Here is an 18,130-nt window from a genome sequence, read left to right on the forward strand (position 1 = left end):
GGACAATAACATTTTCTCTTTCTTAAAAGAAATTAGAAACAATTCAGTTATGCTTTGTCCATTTCTTTGTTTCTATTGTTGTAATAATTCTAAAACTATGAGGATGTATAAAACTTGAAATAATACAAAGTACTTCAGCATGCAGTGAACAATCATTCTCAAAGCATTTAGAGTGCTTACACCTAGAAAAATATTTTCTGTTAAATTGTTATTGTCCTGCAGAAGTCATGCTAAACAAACTATTTTAGGCTCTGGTCCAAAGCTCATTAAAGTCAACGGGAAACTTTATCTTGTATAAAATTTCTTTGGCTCCCAAATCAGGAAAACTCTGGTTTTCAGCATGGATATTTTACTCTTGAAATACTCTCTTGTAAAATTATTTTCAACAACATTTCTTCTAGCCATAATAAGCCCATGATACCTTAAGTCACCTTGAATCTAAAGTTAGCTTCAGATTCTCATGTATCAAATAGTGAAAGAGGAACATGAAAGTGAAGAAAGATCGAGACTTCAGGAGACGTTAATACCCTTTCTCACTGTATACACACTCATGACATAACTTCAGAAGAACTAATTTACCTTCTCTTTGTTACACAGTAAAGACCTTGTAGACTTGTTCAGCAAACATACTGAAATCATATGGAAGAGCACCCTTAAATGTTTTTATGAATAAGAATGTAATGCAATTAGTTCCAGGAATGTTGTGAGGCTCTATGAGTATTTTTTAACGCTATGGGAATCTGAAACATTTATTTCTGTGTACATAACATACATGGCTATTGGTTCCTTTAGTATAGATTTGTAGAGAGAGCACTGTGTGCTAACAGACTTTAAAGCACCTTAACTCAAAGGATCCTACATGTCGAAACATTTAAAGTTCTATTATGTCTAATTAAAGCTCACAACATCAATTAGAGCATTACTAGCAATTCCAAGAATAAAGAGAAGTCAAGACATCTTTTCACACTCACCACAATACAATACAGCTTCATTCCATATTCAGTAAGTCCATTACATTCATTAGCAAAAAATAAATTAAAAAAAGACCAAATTGAGGCTAACCATTCTGTCAGAGATAAACATAAACATATATATAATACCCCTTTTGTTAGGTGTTACACTTAATTATATGTATATGCAATAACTCAAGTTTCACTAATGAATACGAGATATGCCAAGGGAAAGAATAAGTAGATGCCATGGCAAACTTCAGAAACTTTTAGGGACAATGTTTTTGCTAGCATAGTACCATTGAGGGGGACAAAAACATTATGGCACTAAAGAACTTAATATGCCATTTCTGGAGCAGTGCAGATCTATTGCAACTACATTCAACAGCCATATGCAGTTGCGGAACATTTCTTCTCGACTGCTCACAAATTATGTCATTTTGCATGCTGTGCTGCACTAGTCAATGGCAAACAGAAATCACTGTTTTCGTAAGAGAGAAAAGGCAAATTGTCTCCTTAAAAATCTCAAGAATATGACAACAGTATCCCACAACGATGGAGCAGTTATTTGTCTTTGGCAACCACAGACTTGCAGACAAGAGAAAATGCTTATTTTCTTGACATAAGGCCAGCCCTAGGGGACTAAAAATATAAAGTTGTATTCAGCTCCTGTAAGATGAGAAAACTAAGATCAGTTGTAATATAAATGTGAGTTGGGTATAGGAATCACAGTTATAAAGCTAGGCAACAATTAACCATTTATTTAATTGCCCTTTTTTTTTTTTTTTTTTTTTTTAGGACAAATAACATCCCTGTGGTTCACTAACCAGTGCTGAGATAAAAACAGACAGTCAGCAGGACTGTATCTGACTGAGTTGTTGCTTGAACTGGGATGCAGGCAGCATGGGACAGGGCCCTCCAGTCTGCTGTGGGCTGCAGCTGACTCGCTCTTCTTCATCTCACTGATGTGCTGGTGCCGGCATGCCAGCCAGCTGCCTTGGAGGCTTCGGCAGCCTTTATGCCTGCACCTGCCAATCATGCAAATTGTGCAAAGGCTGCTGGGGGAATGAGCCAGCTGCATGGCATGCCAGGACGCAGAGCGAGGGTACAGGCATCATCGCCCACTTGGGTTGTGAAATGGAGGGTGGCGTAAACACGTCACCATCATGACCCAGTTACCAACTACTTCAAGGAGAGGTCCAGCTCCCCAGTCTGCTTCTCCAACAAGGCCACACTGGGTTTTTGGACCACCCTGACAGAACGTGCCATCTAGCAATTAGATTCATACGTAGATGGACCCATGGGACATTATAACCATCTGCTGTCCTGAAGTATTGATATGCTGCCCCTCAGTCATCTGTTCCACCCACATTGTCCCCAGAAGTCACCACGGTTCAGTGAAGAGCTTTGACAGATGAAGCAGGCAGGAAGGAGAAAGGAAGAAAACTGGCTTTTAGCCTGATCCACAGCAGCACAATTTGCTTGTGTGAGAAAGGGACCATGAAGTAACAAGGAGTGAAGCCTGAATATGTTTTCAGTTTCTCAAGCATCCACCTGCGCAGTCTTGAGCAGTCCCTTGTCTCCTCTCTGTCCCAGGGCCTCATATTCCCATAGCAAGGTGTTTCCACCTGAGTTTCTGGAGAAGTTCACTCTCATCTGGATTAGTGTTACTGAACACTTGGGAATCAGGATTAGGGCTTCTCTGACTTCTAATACCAATCACAGAGAGAGGTTACCAGACTCCTGGATTGATAATGGAATGGCAGAAAACCAGAGTGTACTGGTTAAGTTGTTCCTTAACATTGTCAGTGCACTAAGGCGGCAATGCCTTCAAAATATGTGCAGTGTCAAGAAACACCTTCTGACATATTGCCCAAATATTGCTGACTCCTAGCCAATTAATGCCAACATTCAGCTAAAAACATAGGCCATCAGACATCAGTTTCACATATTTATGGCCATCTAATTGATTTTAAGTACTTCTCTCTGTTACATATTTGGAGGTGCTTAACCTTTCAGTTCAGCTTAGACTTCAGCCATCAGACTGAGCTCAGCGAGGTCTTTTAAACAGCTAGTCAGCTTGTGACTAGATATAAACCAGCCACTTTTGGGCACCACGTTAGATAATTTTCTACAAGTCACAGTTAGAGTAGATCTGCCTTTAATTAACCAAGGAGGAAGGGGGGGGGGGGGGGGAGCATGGGACTTGAAGGGAAGAAAGAAACACAAGAAACAACAAGCAGATGAGAAAACACTGCTGGTGAGGAATTTCTAATAGAAATTGGGTGATTTTGAGTGAAATCTGGCAGTCTCTAGCACATGTGAATGCATTCATTGTTGCTAGTTTTGATTAATGACAGTTGTACAATAGTGTGCTGACAGTCACTGCCATACAGACACAATTTTTTTTTATATGAAACACTGCTGAAAATGCAACCCAATCAGATTTGGCCCCCGAACAACATGTGCTATCATCACTGTACCGTGAATTGAGATTGATTGGTAACCAGCTGTGACAAAGTGGGAAAAAGAGCCTTGTCTTTTTCAAGAAAAGAAAAGAAGAAAAATAAAAAACTAAATTGTGTCAAAACCATTACCATCTGCTCAACCAAATAACAAATAAAACAAAACACATTAACTGTTTTTAAGTATCACAAGTTAATGTACTGAGGTTGGATTCATGCACTGGCTTAAGCATCTAAGGATAATCTTGAATTGAAATGATTTTGTCACAGTTATATTTTTTTTCCCCCACATTCAAAACTGTATCTGTCCATACTCAGCCACCAATCTCCAGGGTTATCAAATGAAAAAAGAGAGAGAACTTACTGAACTTTGAGAGGTTTAGCAATATGCTTTTTTGCATTCGATATACATTTTACTGAGTGCTTCACAGAACCCCTAGATTTCCAGATTTTCAAAAATGTGCATGCAGATATGCATAAAAATATATGCACCTCTTTGTCTTTCATAGGCACAGGTAGCAAAACTCTGTCTGCAGCTGGAGTCATTACATTCCTAGACATCCACATAGGCCTAACTGGTAATACATGGATGCAGTTGCTTCAGTAGTGTATTTTAAAGTTGTGAGAATGCATTACTGAATTCAACAAATTCAACTCAAAAAGCCACATTTGCTGCTACAGAGAGTTTGCAGGAGAAAAAGTCACATCTTAACTGCTGCTAACTGATGCCACTGGCCTCAAAAACTTTACACAAATTTATATGAGGCACCTATTTTCTTCTAAAACATTACTGTAAATAAAAAAAAAATAATGTAATAGAATCTTTGTATGTAGGCTTTGTGAACTTTCTTTTTTTTAGAGAAGGCACAAAAATTACTTTGCTCTATTTTCTTTTGCCTGTTTGCCAGGCTATTTTGCAAAATATGCACAAAGCTTCAAGATTACTCACAACATCAATGATTAGGGAGCCCAAATAGAAAGAGGCTACTGGCCAAAAACAGAGTAAACAGGAGGTAGTTAAGGGGGCTTAAGCTTCTGTCTCCACTTCTCTTTTGTGGTGCTGGCACTTCAGCTCCCAGCATAGTGCCACAGCTTTTCACTGGCTCCTAGACTCTCTGTGCCAGATGGAGGGAGCCAGAGAGAAGCTGCAGTGAGATAGGAAGTGTGAGCTCTTCACCTGCTTCAGCCTTGTGTGATCCAGAAGCCGAAGGGAGAGCTTCCGTTCCCATCGGTGATGCAGCCACCCCTACTGCCAGCTCCCTTACAAGAAATGTTGGGGTTTTTTCACTTCCATCCCATTGATAAGTGGAAGAAGAAAGCAGCACAAACCTATGTGAGTGACAGCTTTCCGAGAGAAAGATAAAGGAGTCTCTGGTTTTCTTTCCCTAGCAAAACATGAATCAGTGACAGAGAAAGCATAAATACATATATATTTGTGTGCACTGGTCTCAAATTACTCTGTTGTACCCCTGAAATCAAGGCTGCTTGTTGCTGGGTGGCTCTAAGATGCTGCTTACAGCTATGATAAATTGAGCTACCAGGGAGCTATCCCCAAGGTGCTGACAGGACGGCTGCCACTCACATCCACATGTCCAGATTCCCATTTATTCTTTGGCTATGTCATTCATGCCAGAGAAAGGTATAAGGCAAAGTGACATTACCTTGAATTTCTTTGTGCAAGGTATGTATGCAAGCAGCTATATAAAATGGTTCACTGGCCTTATTCCAACAAACCAGTAAAAGAGCTAAGTGATACACTATTTTGATTTTCTTAAAATATATTGACAGCAGGTTCTGCTTTCATCCAAAATCTTTTATGGGTTGTGATCAGCACATTATTGGTAATTTCTTACAGTGGACACTCACAACTGCAATAATATAAAACACAAATCCACACTGCACTGTGCCTTAAACCAAGGCAGTCAATAAAATGACCTAAATCTCATAAAAGATGTATACAACAGTTACAGTCATTGGGCCAACATTGTGAAACCATACCTATGTCCAAGGAAATGGTGTTTTCCAACTTCTCTGGAAGCATTACACTGTACAGTACTACTCTTACATGCAAACATAGATGTGTGACTGCACATAACTAGTGCCTCACAAAACCAGTAGCCATGTGCTCAGGAGAGAACTCAGAAAGAAAAATGAGATTGGTTTTTTATTCTCTTTGAAATAATTTGGAAACAAACAGAAGTTAAGAACAAAACATATGTTTGGGAATCAGTGACTCGGTAAGCTCTGTCTAAACTGATGCAGGCTCCATCTTTTACCTCTACATCTCTGTTTGCACAGAGAAGTAAGTACTCACAGGGAATTACCACACGATAATTACCCAAAATGGGCTTCTGATTTGATTTTAGTTCCAGACAGAGCTCCACATTTCAAAAACTGGAACGTCGGCAGAAGTATGAGCTAAGAGACCATGTAATGACTTGGCATGGAGACCTATCCTCCTATCACCAGAAGTAGTCCTTTCACAGATGAGACACATTTGTCAGGCACTTGGGGAGATTTGTATTATTAATGCCTATGTTCTAAATCCATCCATCAGAAAAGCACCCTTGATTCTCAGGGTTATCTGCTCAGCACATGACACTGAAATTAATTTTAAGGAAAAGCAAAATACTGTTTTTGTCTGTTCCCATTCTTAAAAAACTGAAATGATGCTGCAAGGACTGGAACACAGTAAGAAGATCTGAGCCCAGACTGGCATCTTGCACTCACTAACTGTGGCTTGATGCATTTTTTTTAACAGGAACACACAGATTATGAGTAGTTTGAAATAAAACAGAATTTGTTGTCCTGTCTATTATTATTTACCTTAAGCACAATGAAAGACTACCATAAACTTGTCAGAGAACTAACTGAAATATTTTCTAATCTGTACTTCAAATCAGTAACCAACCTTGAAGTGGCAATTAAAGATGAAGTCATGTTAATGTTTTAATGAAAGTGCCTTCAACATTACAGTTGAGCTAGAAGTCATATTCTTAAAAAGTACATTTTGCTAATGTTAAGTAATTCTCAGCATAGGACTTACCAATAGGAAATGGAAAATAGTTGTTAGGGTTAAAACTTTAACCTTGCAGTGTTTTCACTGACAGTTTTTGTTTGTTTGTTTCTAACTGAGACGACAACTTTTGTATCCCATGCAGGGATGGAATGTGTTAAAGCAGAAGAAACCCCTGCAGGCCAGCCATTCCAGTAGCACCAATGATGCTGTGGTCAGAACTCTTGAATCTTACTCTCACTTGTACATAACTACCAGCTTCCCTCTCCCTGCTCTCCTGAGGATTTTAGAGAAAAACTGCATAGTAAACTATCTTTACTTTTTCATTCTGTAGTTTTAATAGTCAATAAGCTGATAATAGTGAGCTTAAACTGCTTGATAACCTTACACTTTTCAAGAAAGCAGGCTACCTTAATATTCTAAAACTTACAATGTATAAACTATGTGATTAGTAAGCTTTTACTTATTATAGTCTGCTTTTCTGATACTAAAGAAAGATTCAAGCACTAGAATGAGTACTTTGAGTGAAATTCTACATTAAGTTTTCTTGGGTCTCCTTCCTGCAAGACCATTTATTTACTGCAGTCTTCTGTGAGTGGAAAATTCTGAGAAATCTATGTTCGAGGCTACTACTACTAGCATTAAATTTTGTTTCAGAACTCTGCTAGTGACTTCTTTAATTCTCTGAAATTTAACAATTTTAGTATGTTAAATAAGAGAGAATAACAAAACATTCTCTTGCGACAATCCTATTTCAAGTGCACTGACAGTGATCACTTTATAGATCACCAACGGTTCACATAGCATAAAGAGAAACCATGCAGGCAGGACTGCTCGTTGACACAATTCCTTTACGGTTGCTGTCCGTGGAGTTGTAAAGCTATTTTCCCACCCTTGACCCTTATGTAAGCAACCGGAGACTGTTTGCATGCATCTGCAAACAGACTGCCTGAAACAATAGCTCTTCTTCAGCTCTGTGTGAGAACTGACACTTAACATGAAGCCAATTTAGATGTCAATGTTATTAACCGTTTCTCTGCTGATCAGTCTAGCACAGCCACACATATAACACTTTTGCTCACAGCATTTAATATTTCATACAAATTGAATGGCAGGTAGCTACTGGGTTAGACTATAGACCTCTGGGGTAACTGTGGGACAATGCATTTACAGGACTTTATTCAGTGCCATGCCTTGAGGGATTTAAAATGTCAAAAAATACTCTAATTTACACTTTCCCTTGGCCATGTATTCCTCAGAAAACTGTAAGGAATATTCTTCCACTTACAGAACAGGAAGGGATCACTGACAGGCAAAGTATCAATAAGAGAAGAGGGATACTCAATCAAAAGAACAACAGGAGGGTATACCCCACCAGCACTGGGGTACATCATCTTGACACTATATACACAAAAATAAACCAATCCCTGCCTCCCTTCTACCCCTTATTAGCTCTCTATCTCTAAATGATATATCTGGCTTTACAGGAGAAGTTTCCTCAAATGATTCAACATAACAGCTGAAAAGATGCTTACATTGCACTCAGCTGAAATCTGCCTGTATTCAGTTAGGCTACGTGGACTCTCTGCAAGTTGCACTCCAGCTTACCCTGTGCCAGCCATGTGCTACATTAAACCCAAGATAACAACATCCTCTGCAAACCGCCTCTACTCCCTCCAGATGTATGTAAGAATACAAATAGCATATTAAACCTCTTTCTTTCACTGTCTTCTTTTGACAAGCTATTAAGAACTTCCAATCTTCTCTCCTATGCTCCTCATAAAGGGACCTAATCTCTCCTTGATGCTTTAGCTTAGGAAACAAAAGATGGGCATGCAAATCATACTGGATCTAACCAGAGGTGATGAATACTACACATGATACAGCTAATATGAAAAACACCCTTTCCCTGACCCTTTATTTAAAACCATTAATTGTTATTAACTGCAACAGAAATTTGCTGATGTAACCAAAGATTATATCCATTACACCACTAAAACACACTCTTTACTCTAATTAATTTTCAATACACATTAGACTGCATTTTGTTACAATCTGCACAGAGATTAACTCGACCAAAGCGCACAGTGCTGCAGTGTTATTAACTCGTATTTCATTGAAAGGTCATTCTCCCCTTGGTTCTATCTAGAGGAGGCTGTAGTTAAATACCTCACTATCCCATCCACAGAATATAAATAGAATTATGTAGCACCATGTTTATTCCTAAAAATTACTGTGTCTCTGGCTTACAGTGCCTTATCCCATGATCATGGAGAAAACCAAATGAAGAACATCTCTGGCTATCAGGCCCTTTCTGGATCCCTCTTAAAAAAATCTAACTTTTCTGAGTTTATTGGGATAAGGTTTGCTGTCAGTCACATTTAAATCCATTTCAACGATTTGAATCTGGAAGACAGTAAGATATTTTAAAATTTCATCATTTACCCTTAGTTTTGATCTCACAAGAAGCCATGGAGGAAAGCAGAGAAATTATAGTTCTTACTTAAAATGCACACCTATCAGAAGTGTGACAGACAGTATTTCTACCCAGGCTATGCGTATGCAATTACTTTTCAGGCACAAAGAGACCAGTTTTAAAAACATAGCAAGATTAACATCTACACGGACTTTTGTTGTTGGAGCTAACACATATCTTAGAATAAGTTAAGTCTATGCATAAAGAATGCATTTTCCAAAATAATTTTTAATGAGTATTCTTAATCTTCAGTAAATAAGAAAGCTTACTGTGCTGTTTATAATTTTCACTGCTGTGTGTCACTGTTCTCTTTCATTTAATAACCTACAATCTCTTAACACTTAGCAATCTACTTTGTGTAAACTACACACCATTTTGTTCTGAAGCATCACTCTTGTTTTTTCTGCCTACACTCCCATTGCGTGGGTGGCGTGTAGAACAAATACCTCTTCCTGTTGGTGCAGTTGCCACTTTTCATCTCTAGTACAATATTCATCTAATCAGACAGTGCCTGTAAATGCAACTTTCAAGAGCAGGTTGTAATTTCATTAAAGATGTATTTACTGAGCTAAACCAGCTGTTCCAGGCTGGAATGCAAAAAAAGGCCCATGTGATTGCTACTTAGTCATTTTTAAGGCAACTGAAAAATACATTTGCTGAGCTAACCTCACTCTCCCAAAGAGCTGGCACTGCTAGCTTCTTCTGTGTGAAAGGTTTAAACAGTTATTATAGTGTGTCATAAATTTTAACTCGTAATTGAAAATCTCTTCACTTCCTAAAAAAAAAAAAAAAATCCGTATTACTTGCTATGTAATTACAGACTATGCAGCTGCTCGCTTCGGCTTCACTAGAAAATTTGAAGACATGAAAGACTGTACAAACCTTATTCAAATTTTATTAAATTGCTAGTCATAGATACGCCACTCTCATACTGGAGGCTCTCAAATAATACTGCTTTCTTCCTGTTACCAGGACTAAAAAGCAGATTAATCAAAGGTTGATACAGGCCATATTGAGTTCCTCACCATGCAGGAGACCATCAGCTCCTTAGCAGGAAAGTATAATCTCTATTTCTGCCAAGCAGACATCAAAGGGAAAGCTACCTGAACATGTGGCTGGAAAAGACTTCAATGTATAAAGACAATTTTCCATAGGTCCTGGTCATTATGCATGGCCACAATTGTCTGAGTCACTTTAGTACAATTTTTGTGCTATTTCCTTGTGTCACTTACAATGAAAAGAAACTCTATTCATGAAATAGTGAACCAAATATTTCAGCCAAAGGCATAGGACTGATGACCCCACAATATCCTGTTCACCTCCAGTAGTTTGACAAGTCATACTTGATTAACTATTCTCTAGCCTTTCTGTATTGTGGAACTTATGGTGTGGTGCTGAATTTTTAGAGCAATTAAAACAAAATATACACCGTGTGCGTCTACCCTTGATTCACAATGCATTTCAGTCATGGGTCACTGATTCGAAATGGAGAGCTTCTGGGAAAAAGCTTTACACACCCTAGACTTCACATTGTACTTTTTTTCTCCCTGTTGGTGCAGTATCAACGTTTTTAATAGCAAGTTATTAATTTGCTGCAATTGGTTTAGGCTCTGAAAAGAATTTTCAGGTCTGAAGAATTTAATAATTCATTTTCACAACAATGTAAAAGAAATATGAAAACAGTTAGCATACATAAGTCTCAACACTGTTTCCACCTGGTCCTTCTTAGTGCTTTCCTAATTCCTGCCCAGCCATACACAGAAAAGCTCCATGATGTATACCACAGTCTTTGAAATCTCAAGTCAGGTCTACAGGGTGTTGGGCAAGTAACTTCCTTTGACTGCTAGTGAGACCTATTTTTCCCAGGCATTTTGAAAACTTCCACTCTAAGAACCACTTTAAGGTTTTACATTCAAAATACAAACTATCACAGTTGTTTTAGATCATCAATTCAAAATAGCTAAAGTTTGGAATGAAGCCTTGCACCCTCAGAATAAACTTATGTCCATCTGTTCTCAGTTTTAAAGCATGGTTATTCATAAATTTCTGGGTAATTACATAGACAATTCAACAAAATGGCCAAATTACTTTTTTAAAAATAGTCATATTTTCAAACACAATAATTTCTTTAGAAGTTGCCTTTTTTTCCTCATTCAATCAAACTGCAACTAGACGTGCTTACAGTTCACCAGGGACCTTTATAATTAAAACTGTAACAGCCTGAAATTATTTTCCATTTATTACTCAACACACCAATAGGTGCAGCAATACTGTTTATATTTGTCACCAGAAATTACTGTGATTACTTTTCTCTTTGCTTTTACATGTTTCACTAAAAAAGTTGAAAGGAAGTAAGATGGAAAAACAGAGAAGGATTTCTGAAAGACTACAGATCCAGTATCACTGATTCTGGCATTCACCAGAAGCAAATTACAGAAACAAAATGCATAAAAAAATTCAGTTTATCCCACTTTGCTATCGCTGAACTAGACACTTTTGAAAGATGAACTAACAATAGACACATTTAAAAATTTGTAGTAATTGTTGAAACAGGTCCCTACTATAATTGTTGTGTAATCTAGGGATGAAGCAGAAAGGAAATTATTGAAAAAACAAAACCAGACAGATGTGCAAAGTCGTTAGCCGTAGAAACAGGAAATTGATATTGAAAGCTATAAGACAAATAGCTGCACAGATCTGCTCAGAAGAAGGATTTATGCATGTAAGAAGAATAACAAAGGGAATTCCTTGAGGATTTCATATTTCACTGTAGAAGTTAAATGCTTAAAATACAGGTGATCAGAAGCTGAAAGCTAATTTTGGTTTTACCTCAAAAAAGGAAAAAAAGAAACCTCCCACTTCATCAAGGAGGAAAAACTTAGAAATTCCCTTCTTAATTTATAAATTTGCTATATTATAATTTTCTCATCCGTCCATTAATTCAGACTATACCTGGGCAAATTTATTTGCTTGTGTTTTAAAAAATCAAGAAAAAACAATAGCTTTTCTTACAGATGTTTGAAGTTTATCTTCCTTGATTAAGCATCATGCAGCATGGTTTACAAATTTCCACTTTTTGGACAGTGAAGACTCTGCTATGTATCTTGCTATATAAATGATACATTTTAGAAAAGAAAACATACAGTCCTGATCATCAGAGGTATTTGCATTTAAAGTGTAGATGTTGGACTCTAGCAGATGACCACAATTCGTGTGGCTCAGGTGGTGGTAACCCACTACCTGGGAAGGGACAGTGGTAGTCCTCTATCACCCAAGGTGGTCTCCAGCCTGAGATTCTGCAACCTTGTCCCTTCTTTACCCACACCTCTGACGTTCTGGGAAGCAGACATAAAGACATACCCCCACTTTCTATTTTAAGATGCCAAAACACAGTTAATGAAATGTTAAACAGGAATGTAAAGATACTGCAAAACATCGTGAGGAGTTTCTGAGCCTGAAGTTGATTATGATCAGAATGTATCTGATGAACCTTCTCTTATTTTAGTTAACAGCCCAGTGAAAACTCTTCCTATGCTTCCTGTTACATTTCTTCTTCCTTAGAAATACATTCTGAGTGAACAGAAAATATCACGTTGAAGCACATAGTACTATATTTTTCTCAGTAAGATATAAAAGAAAAAGAAGGAACACAGCCATTAAAAAAAAAACAGTAAAACTGCAACCTAATCAAAGGCACTGTTTGTTCATCATCTATTACTTCTGCTTATGAGACCTAGAAGTAGATGTGAATTAAAACAACAAAAGTAGCACAACAGTAAGAATAAATCACAGAAGCACAATGTATTTACTATGGACTACTCTACAATGCATAGTCAAATAGCAAGCTGTTGTGGTTTAAGCCCAGCCGGTAACAAAGCACCACGAAGCCACTTGCTCACTCCTTTGCCCTGGCCCCGGCGGGATGAGGAGGAGGTAATATAAAGGCAGGCTCGTGGGTCGAGACAAGGACAGGGAGGGATCACTCACCACTTATGGTCACGGGCAAAAGACAGGCTCGACTTGCAGAAGAGACTAAATCAATTTAATTTACTACCAATCAAATCAAAACAAGGATATCAGGAAGTAAAACCAACCTCAGAACGCCTTCCCCCCAGCCCTCCCTCCTTCCCGCCTCAAGCCCACTCCCGGCTCTCTCTGCCTCCTCCCCCCGGCGGCGCAGGGGAACAGGGGATGGGGGTTGGGGTCAGCTCCCCACACCTTGTCCCTGCCGCTCCTTCCTTCCTCCTCAGGGGAGGAGGACTCCTCACCCGTCCCCTGCTCCACCGTCATGTCCCTCCCACGGGAGACAGTCCTTCACCAATTTCTCCAATGTGGGTCCTTCCCACGGGCTTCAGCTCTTCCCAAACTTCCCTGGCGTGGGTCCTTTCCGCGGGCCGATCTTCAGTCACACACTGCTCCAGCGCGGGCTTTCCCATGGAGCCGCGGCCATCTTGGGGGGCCTCCGCTCCCCCGCTCCCCTCCATGGGCTGGGGGGGGACAGCCTGCCGTCCCACCACGGGCTGCAGGGGCATCCCCTCCTCCGGCGCACCTCCTCCCCTCCTTCCTCACTGACCTCGGTACCTGCAGAGGGGTTCCTCTCGCGTTCCAATCCCCCACTCACTGCAGGTTCCCCTTCTTGAATCTGTTCTCCAGAGGCGCGACCACCGTCACTGGTGGGCTCGGCCTGGGCCAGAGGCGGGTCCGGCTTGGAGCCGGGGAAGCTTCTGGCAGCTTCTCACGGGAGACGCCCCTGCGGCCCCTCCCCCGCTACCAAAAACCCCGCCACACAAACCCAAAACACAAGCAAAGAGCAAAATTCATCCTGCCATCTAAAAGTCTGCTCTTCAAAATAATATTTTATGTATTACATGCATACACATCTATCAATATAATTAGCAAAAACGCTATGTCATTTTTTATTTTGTTTTAAATTGCAAGGAAATTAATTTAAAAATGTAAGTATATATATACACACACACATACGTATCTGTACTTATATAAAAATGTCTTTTTCTAGATTATGTATCGTTACATTAATATATTTAACTGAATAACTGTAAGACATCTTACAGAGTTGAGGATGTGGAAACTAAAACAGGTATTCTCCAATTTGAGTTTTGGGATTTTGTTAAAGGATTTAGAAATTGAGAGACAAAAGATATTAACCCAAGCTGCAAACATGATTAAGTGCTGTATGACTCAGGAATTTTGCCATCAGTTTTCATGAAAGTGTATGTGACACTAAATGCCATATTTAGCAAGTGGATGAAGACTGCCAGATAAGAGTCTTAACACTTTTTTCACCTTGTTGGGTTGAAGATGTAAAACATGCTGTGATACAGAAAGCAGATAGCAATGTCTAACTTGTTCTAGTTAGGCCCAGTCTGGTAGTGTGCTCACAGTGCACATAATATACACTGACACAAACTGGCCACAGACACCACTGCAGCTGCTCTTCTTTTAAGATCATGATTGGAGGAGCAGAAGTAACGCTGGCAGCCAGCCTATGCAAGTCCAGTGTTTAAAGCACTTCTTTGAAGAACAGAAGATTTAGATTATTTTTTTTTCCTTTCTTCAAATTCCATTGGCAACGTCGCAGGGATAACCAACACTGATAGAAAAGAACAATCAACTGTGGTGGGGAAAAAAAGGCACTATTCATGTCTCCTCTTGAAATTAAAAGCACTGTGCAAAATTGAGTCAGGACTCATAGGGCCAGAAGGATTGGTTGCGTTATGGAGACCTGGGTTCTCATTCCTGTTCGCAGACCTATTTCTCTGTTAAGACTTTTTAATCTAATAATGATTCAGCACCAAAACTAGAAAAACTTCCAGAAAGCAAGGACCAAACTCTGCTCCTTTAGCTGAAAGGAGCCAAGCTAATTTAATGTCCTTTTATAGGACAGATTCTCATCACCTGCTCACTCTAGAATTTTCTCCATGTTTGTTCCAGACTAAATGAATCTTTCTTGAACACAAGGGGCGTGTTACAGATTTCAACTTTGTTTTCCACTTCTGCTAGTTTGCTTTTTTGTTTCCTCAAGAGGAAGGTTTCTCTCTGAGACTTAACAGACATGAGCCAAGGAGCCAGCAAAGCCCACCACAGTGCTCTCCTTCTAATTCATCCTGCTAGTGCAGTGGAGCGGCTCTGCAACTCTGCAGCCAAGTTTTCTCCCTTTTGGTGTCAGCACGTTATTATGAAGGCTACTACCACTAGTACATCCCTAAAACATCTTTACTTTCTCCAGCAAATTCAGTGAATACCCATGTGCTCACAATACTGACACATCACTTTTCTTCCTTCCACGGCAATCTGTTATGTGGACAAATCAACACAGACTGGGTTTCCCTGCTCAGCTGGCTCTGGAACAGGTTTTGTAGTGCCAAAGACCAGCATTATGGGAAATAAATCTTCGCCATAATGTCAAATAACAAACTCTAAGTAGTAGGGAGTAATTCCAGCATTACTCAACAATTGAAATTTGAAAGTGTGGGGAACATAAATGTTGCTCTCACCTTCCTCTCGGTAAGTCTGCATCATCTTTTTTCCACCGGACTGTGGGTGTGGGATCCCCCTGCACCTGGCATCGGAAATCCACGGCCTCCTCCTCCAGCACCACTTGGTTAATCGGTCGCCTGAGAAACGTGGGCCGCTCTGGAAAGAGACATTAAAATTCCTTAGTGAGTCAGAGGGTTGAAATGAACACTTTTCACTTTTCAGGATCCTTTTGCTTACTGATTTACAGAACGAAGAAAGGAGGCTGAGATCCACAAATTCAGACAAGTGGAACTGATGATGAGCATAAAGAGCCCGGAAGATGACTGCCAGGCTGGAGAGGCAGGGGCTGTCGCATCCGGCCCTGATGCAAGAGCTGAGTGCCACCAGAAGGAAGCCTGTGCTAGCACTGACTGCCCACCTGCCACACCAGCCGAGAGATCTCCATGGCCGTGCCCTTCTGTGCGAACATTTTGGCTCTTCACCACCGCATATACACATGATCTAAAAGCTCCTGCCTGCTCTAGCAACAGATGAGCTGCCAGTGGAGATAGCTGCCTTTGGCAATAATCAATGTCTTGATGCTTTGGAGGAAAATGTAAACTCCGTGTTATGCATCTCAGCCAATTGCAGACTATCGTATAGAGGTCAGAGCTTCCCTGATCGCCCTTGCTAACTTCACCATGGAAAACTAAATTAAGGTCTGAATAATAAGTTCTGTTCACCCTTGTTATGTTAGCCTGCATGGCTACAAATATTATTAATCATCATAATGTTGTACAGGCCTGCTTAAAGTCCAGATGCAGAGCCACAATCTGATCTCAGTTATACTGGTACAAACTCAAAGTACCAGTAATTTAATTTGAAAGGATGTCACTGGGGTTAGTTTCTAAGTTGCCTTTGGATTGCATAAATTTTGTTCTGTCCTCTCCTAGCCATACCACACTTTTATCATCATAAATTATTTATGCTAGAGCCAAACCATTGTAAGACTGGGTTTATATGAAGCAGTATTTCCACTCAAGACAGGGATTTATTATAAAGACATTTAAAACTGGTTAGACACTACGTTTCACATTTCATTCTTAGCAAGTTGAAGGGTGTGATGTCACTTAAAAAATTATTCAAAATTCACACAGATGTAAGCAATACCAGATTCTGACTCAGGCAGTTTGTCTTGATAACTACAGAGCTGAGTTTATGGGTTGGCTATCCATGTTTATTATATCCAAATAATAAAACCCCCAACATTAAAAGAATATTAATAACATTGCAAAATCAAGCATGCAGCACCTCAGTGCCAGAACTAAGGCTGTCTGTGTGCCTTTTAATCACTCCCTTTCTGTTTATGTCTTATGGGACTGGTTGCAATTGTATGATCACATACTGTTTTTTCCCCAAACATCTCCAGATTGTTGGTATTCATTTAATGAGCAGGTGTTTAATATTTTGCTTTAGTTGTACCATTTAGTGGGTGGCCTCCTGTCATACTACTCAAACTTCACTTCAAAGGTGGAATTATTAATTTCCTCATGACCTCCATTACACCTATCTTAACGGTTCATAAACAATTCACTTATTTTCATAGCTCCTCTCCGAAGTGCGATGGAGATCTAAGAAAGCAAGGTAAAAAATATCTCCTAAATTTTGATGCTCAACGTGAGACACAAACCTGCCAATTTTTTGGGGGGGAGAATTTAACATTAATTTTGTGTGTTCAAAGCTCAGCTTCCATTGAATTCAGTTGCAGCCAATAAAATTTTCACCACTTTTGCAAATCAGAATATTAAGTCAGGAAATAAGGAACACAAAACCACCTGTTAATAATTATGTAAATGAGCAACAGCATCACATAGGAATTCCATAATACTAGCAGAAGGACCTATTGGCAGGGAAAAGCATATTTTGTCAGCAGAAGAATAGACAGCATCAAGAATCTATAGCACTTTTCCAGATGCTAGAGATAAAAACATGTCTATCGGGCAGAGATTCTTCTCCCCATTTCTCCCAAGTAATAGTTTTTGTCCTATTCCTAGTCCTGCCCGGGACCTACAGGTTCCAGCAGCGTTTGAGCAAGTAAATTCAGTTCTAGTCTCTCTCCGCACCTTGAAATCTCAGTCTTTATTCCCTGTTTCAAGTCTGTGTACAAGCCATATATAACCTTCACTACAGCTCCTTGTCCTGAGTGTGGTTCATCAGACTTTTCCTTCCCTGTGCATGTAGTCTCCTGATGCTTCCCAGTCTCCAGCTAGGTTTGCTTCTACCCTCACCTATGTGTTTTGGCCAGCCTGTGACAGTGCCTCAAGTCCCCTTCTGTTTCAGTCACTGGCTGTGCCAGCTCTTTCCAGCTGCCGACTGCTTCCTTAGCTGATTTGTCTCCTTCCAGCCCAGAATATTGCTTTTCACAGCTGGAACCCAGCAAGTTCACAAATCCAGTCTTCCTTCCAACTATCCACGCCTCTCACTTCTTCATATCTCACAGCAAACTGACTCTTCTCTCCTGTGTGTTTGAACTACACTTGAACCGGAGCTTCTTTTCTCTGTGCTACCCAGATACAGACCATCCACAATATTAACACAAGAAAAATTGGCCGAAGTAACAAAGCATCATCCCAGGAGAGTGACAGCAGCAGGAGTGCAGTGCAGTTGCAGGAAAATACTATTCAGACCCGCATTCTACCTGGTGTCTCTGGCATATGAATTGATGATTTTTGTTTTTTTTTTTCCA

At 39.8% G+C, this 18,130-nt stretch overlaps 1 protein-coding gene across 16 annotated transcripts in view; it reads right to left on the minus strand.

The window, feature by feature from the left end:
• ROBO2 (roundabout guidance receptor 2) overlaps positions 1–18,130 on the minus strand; it is a 952,677-nt gene that overhangs the window by 128,709 nt on the left and 805,838 nt on the right. For all 16 annotated transcript variants that reach the window (XM_041124896.1, XM_030020184.1, XM_030020193.1 and 13 more), the window contains exon 5: positions 15,423–15,561. In XM_041124896.1, the coding sequence (XP_040980830.1) occupies positions 15,423–15,561 (139 nt within the window). The remainder of the gene's footprint in view (positions 1–15,422; positions 15,562–18,130) is intronic.

The sequence above is a fragment of the Aquila chrysaetos genome, chromosome 7, assembly GCF_900496995.4.
Source record: "Aquila chrysaetos chrysaetos chromosome 7, bAquChr1.4, whole genome shotgun sequence".
NCBI classification, from domain to species: domain Eukaryota; kingdom Metazoa; phylum Chordata; class Aves; order Accipitriformes; family Accipitridae; genus Aquila; species Aquila chrysaetos.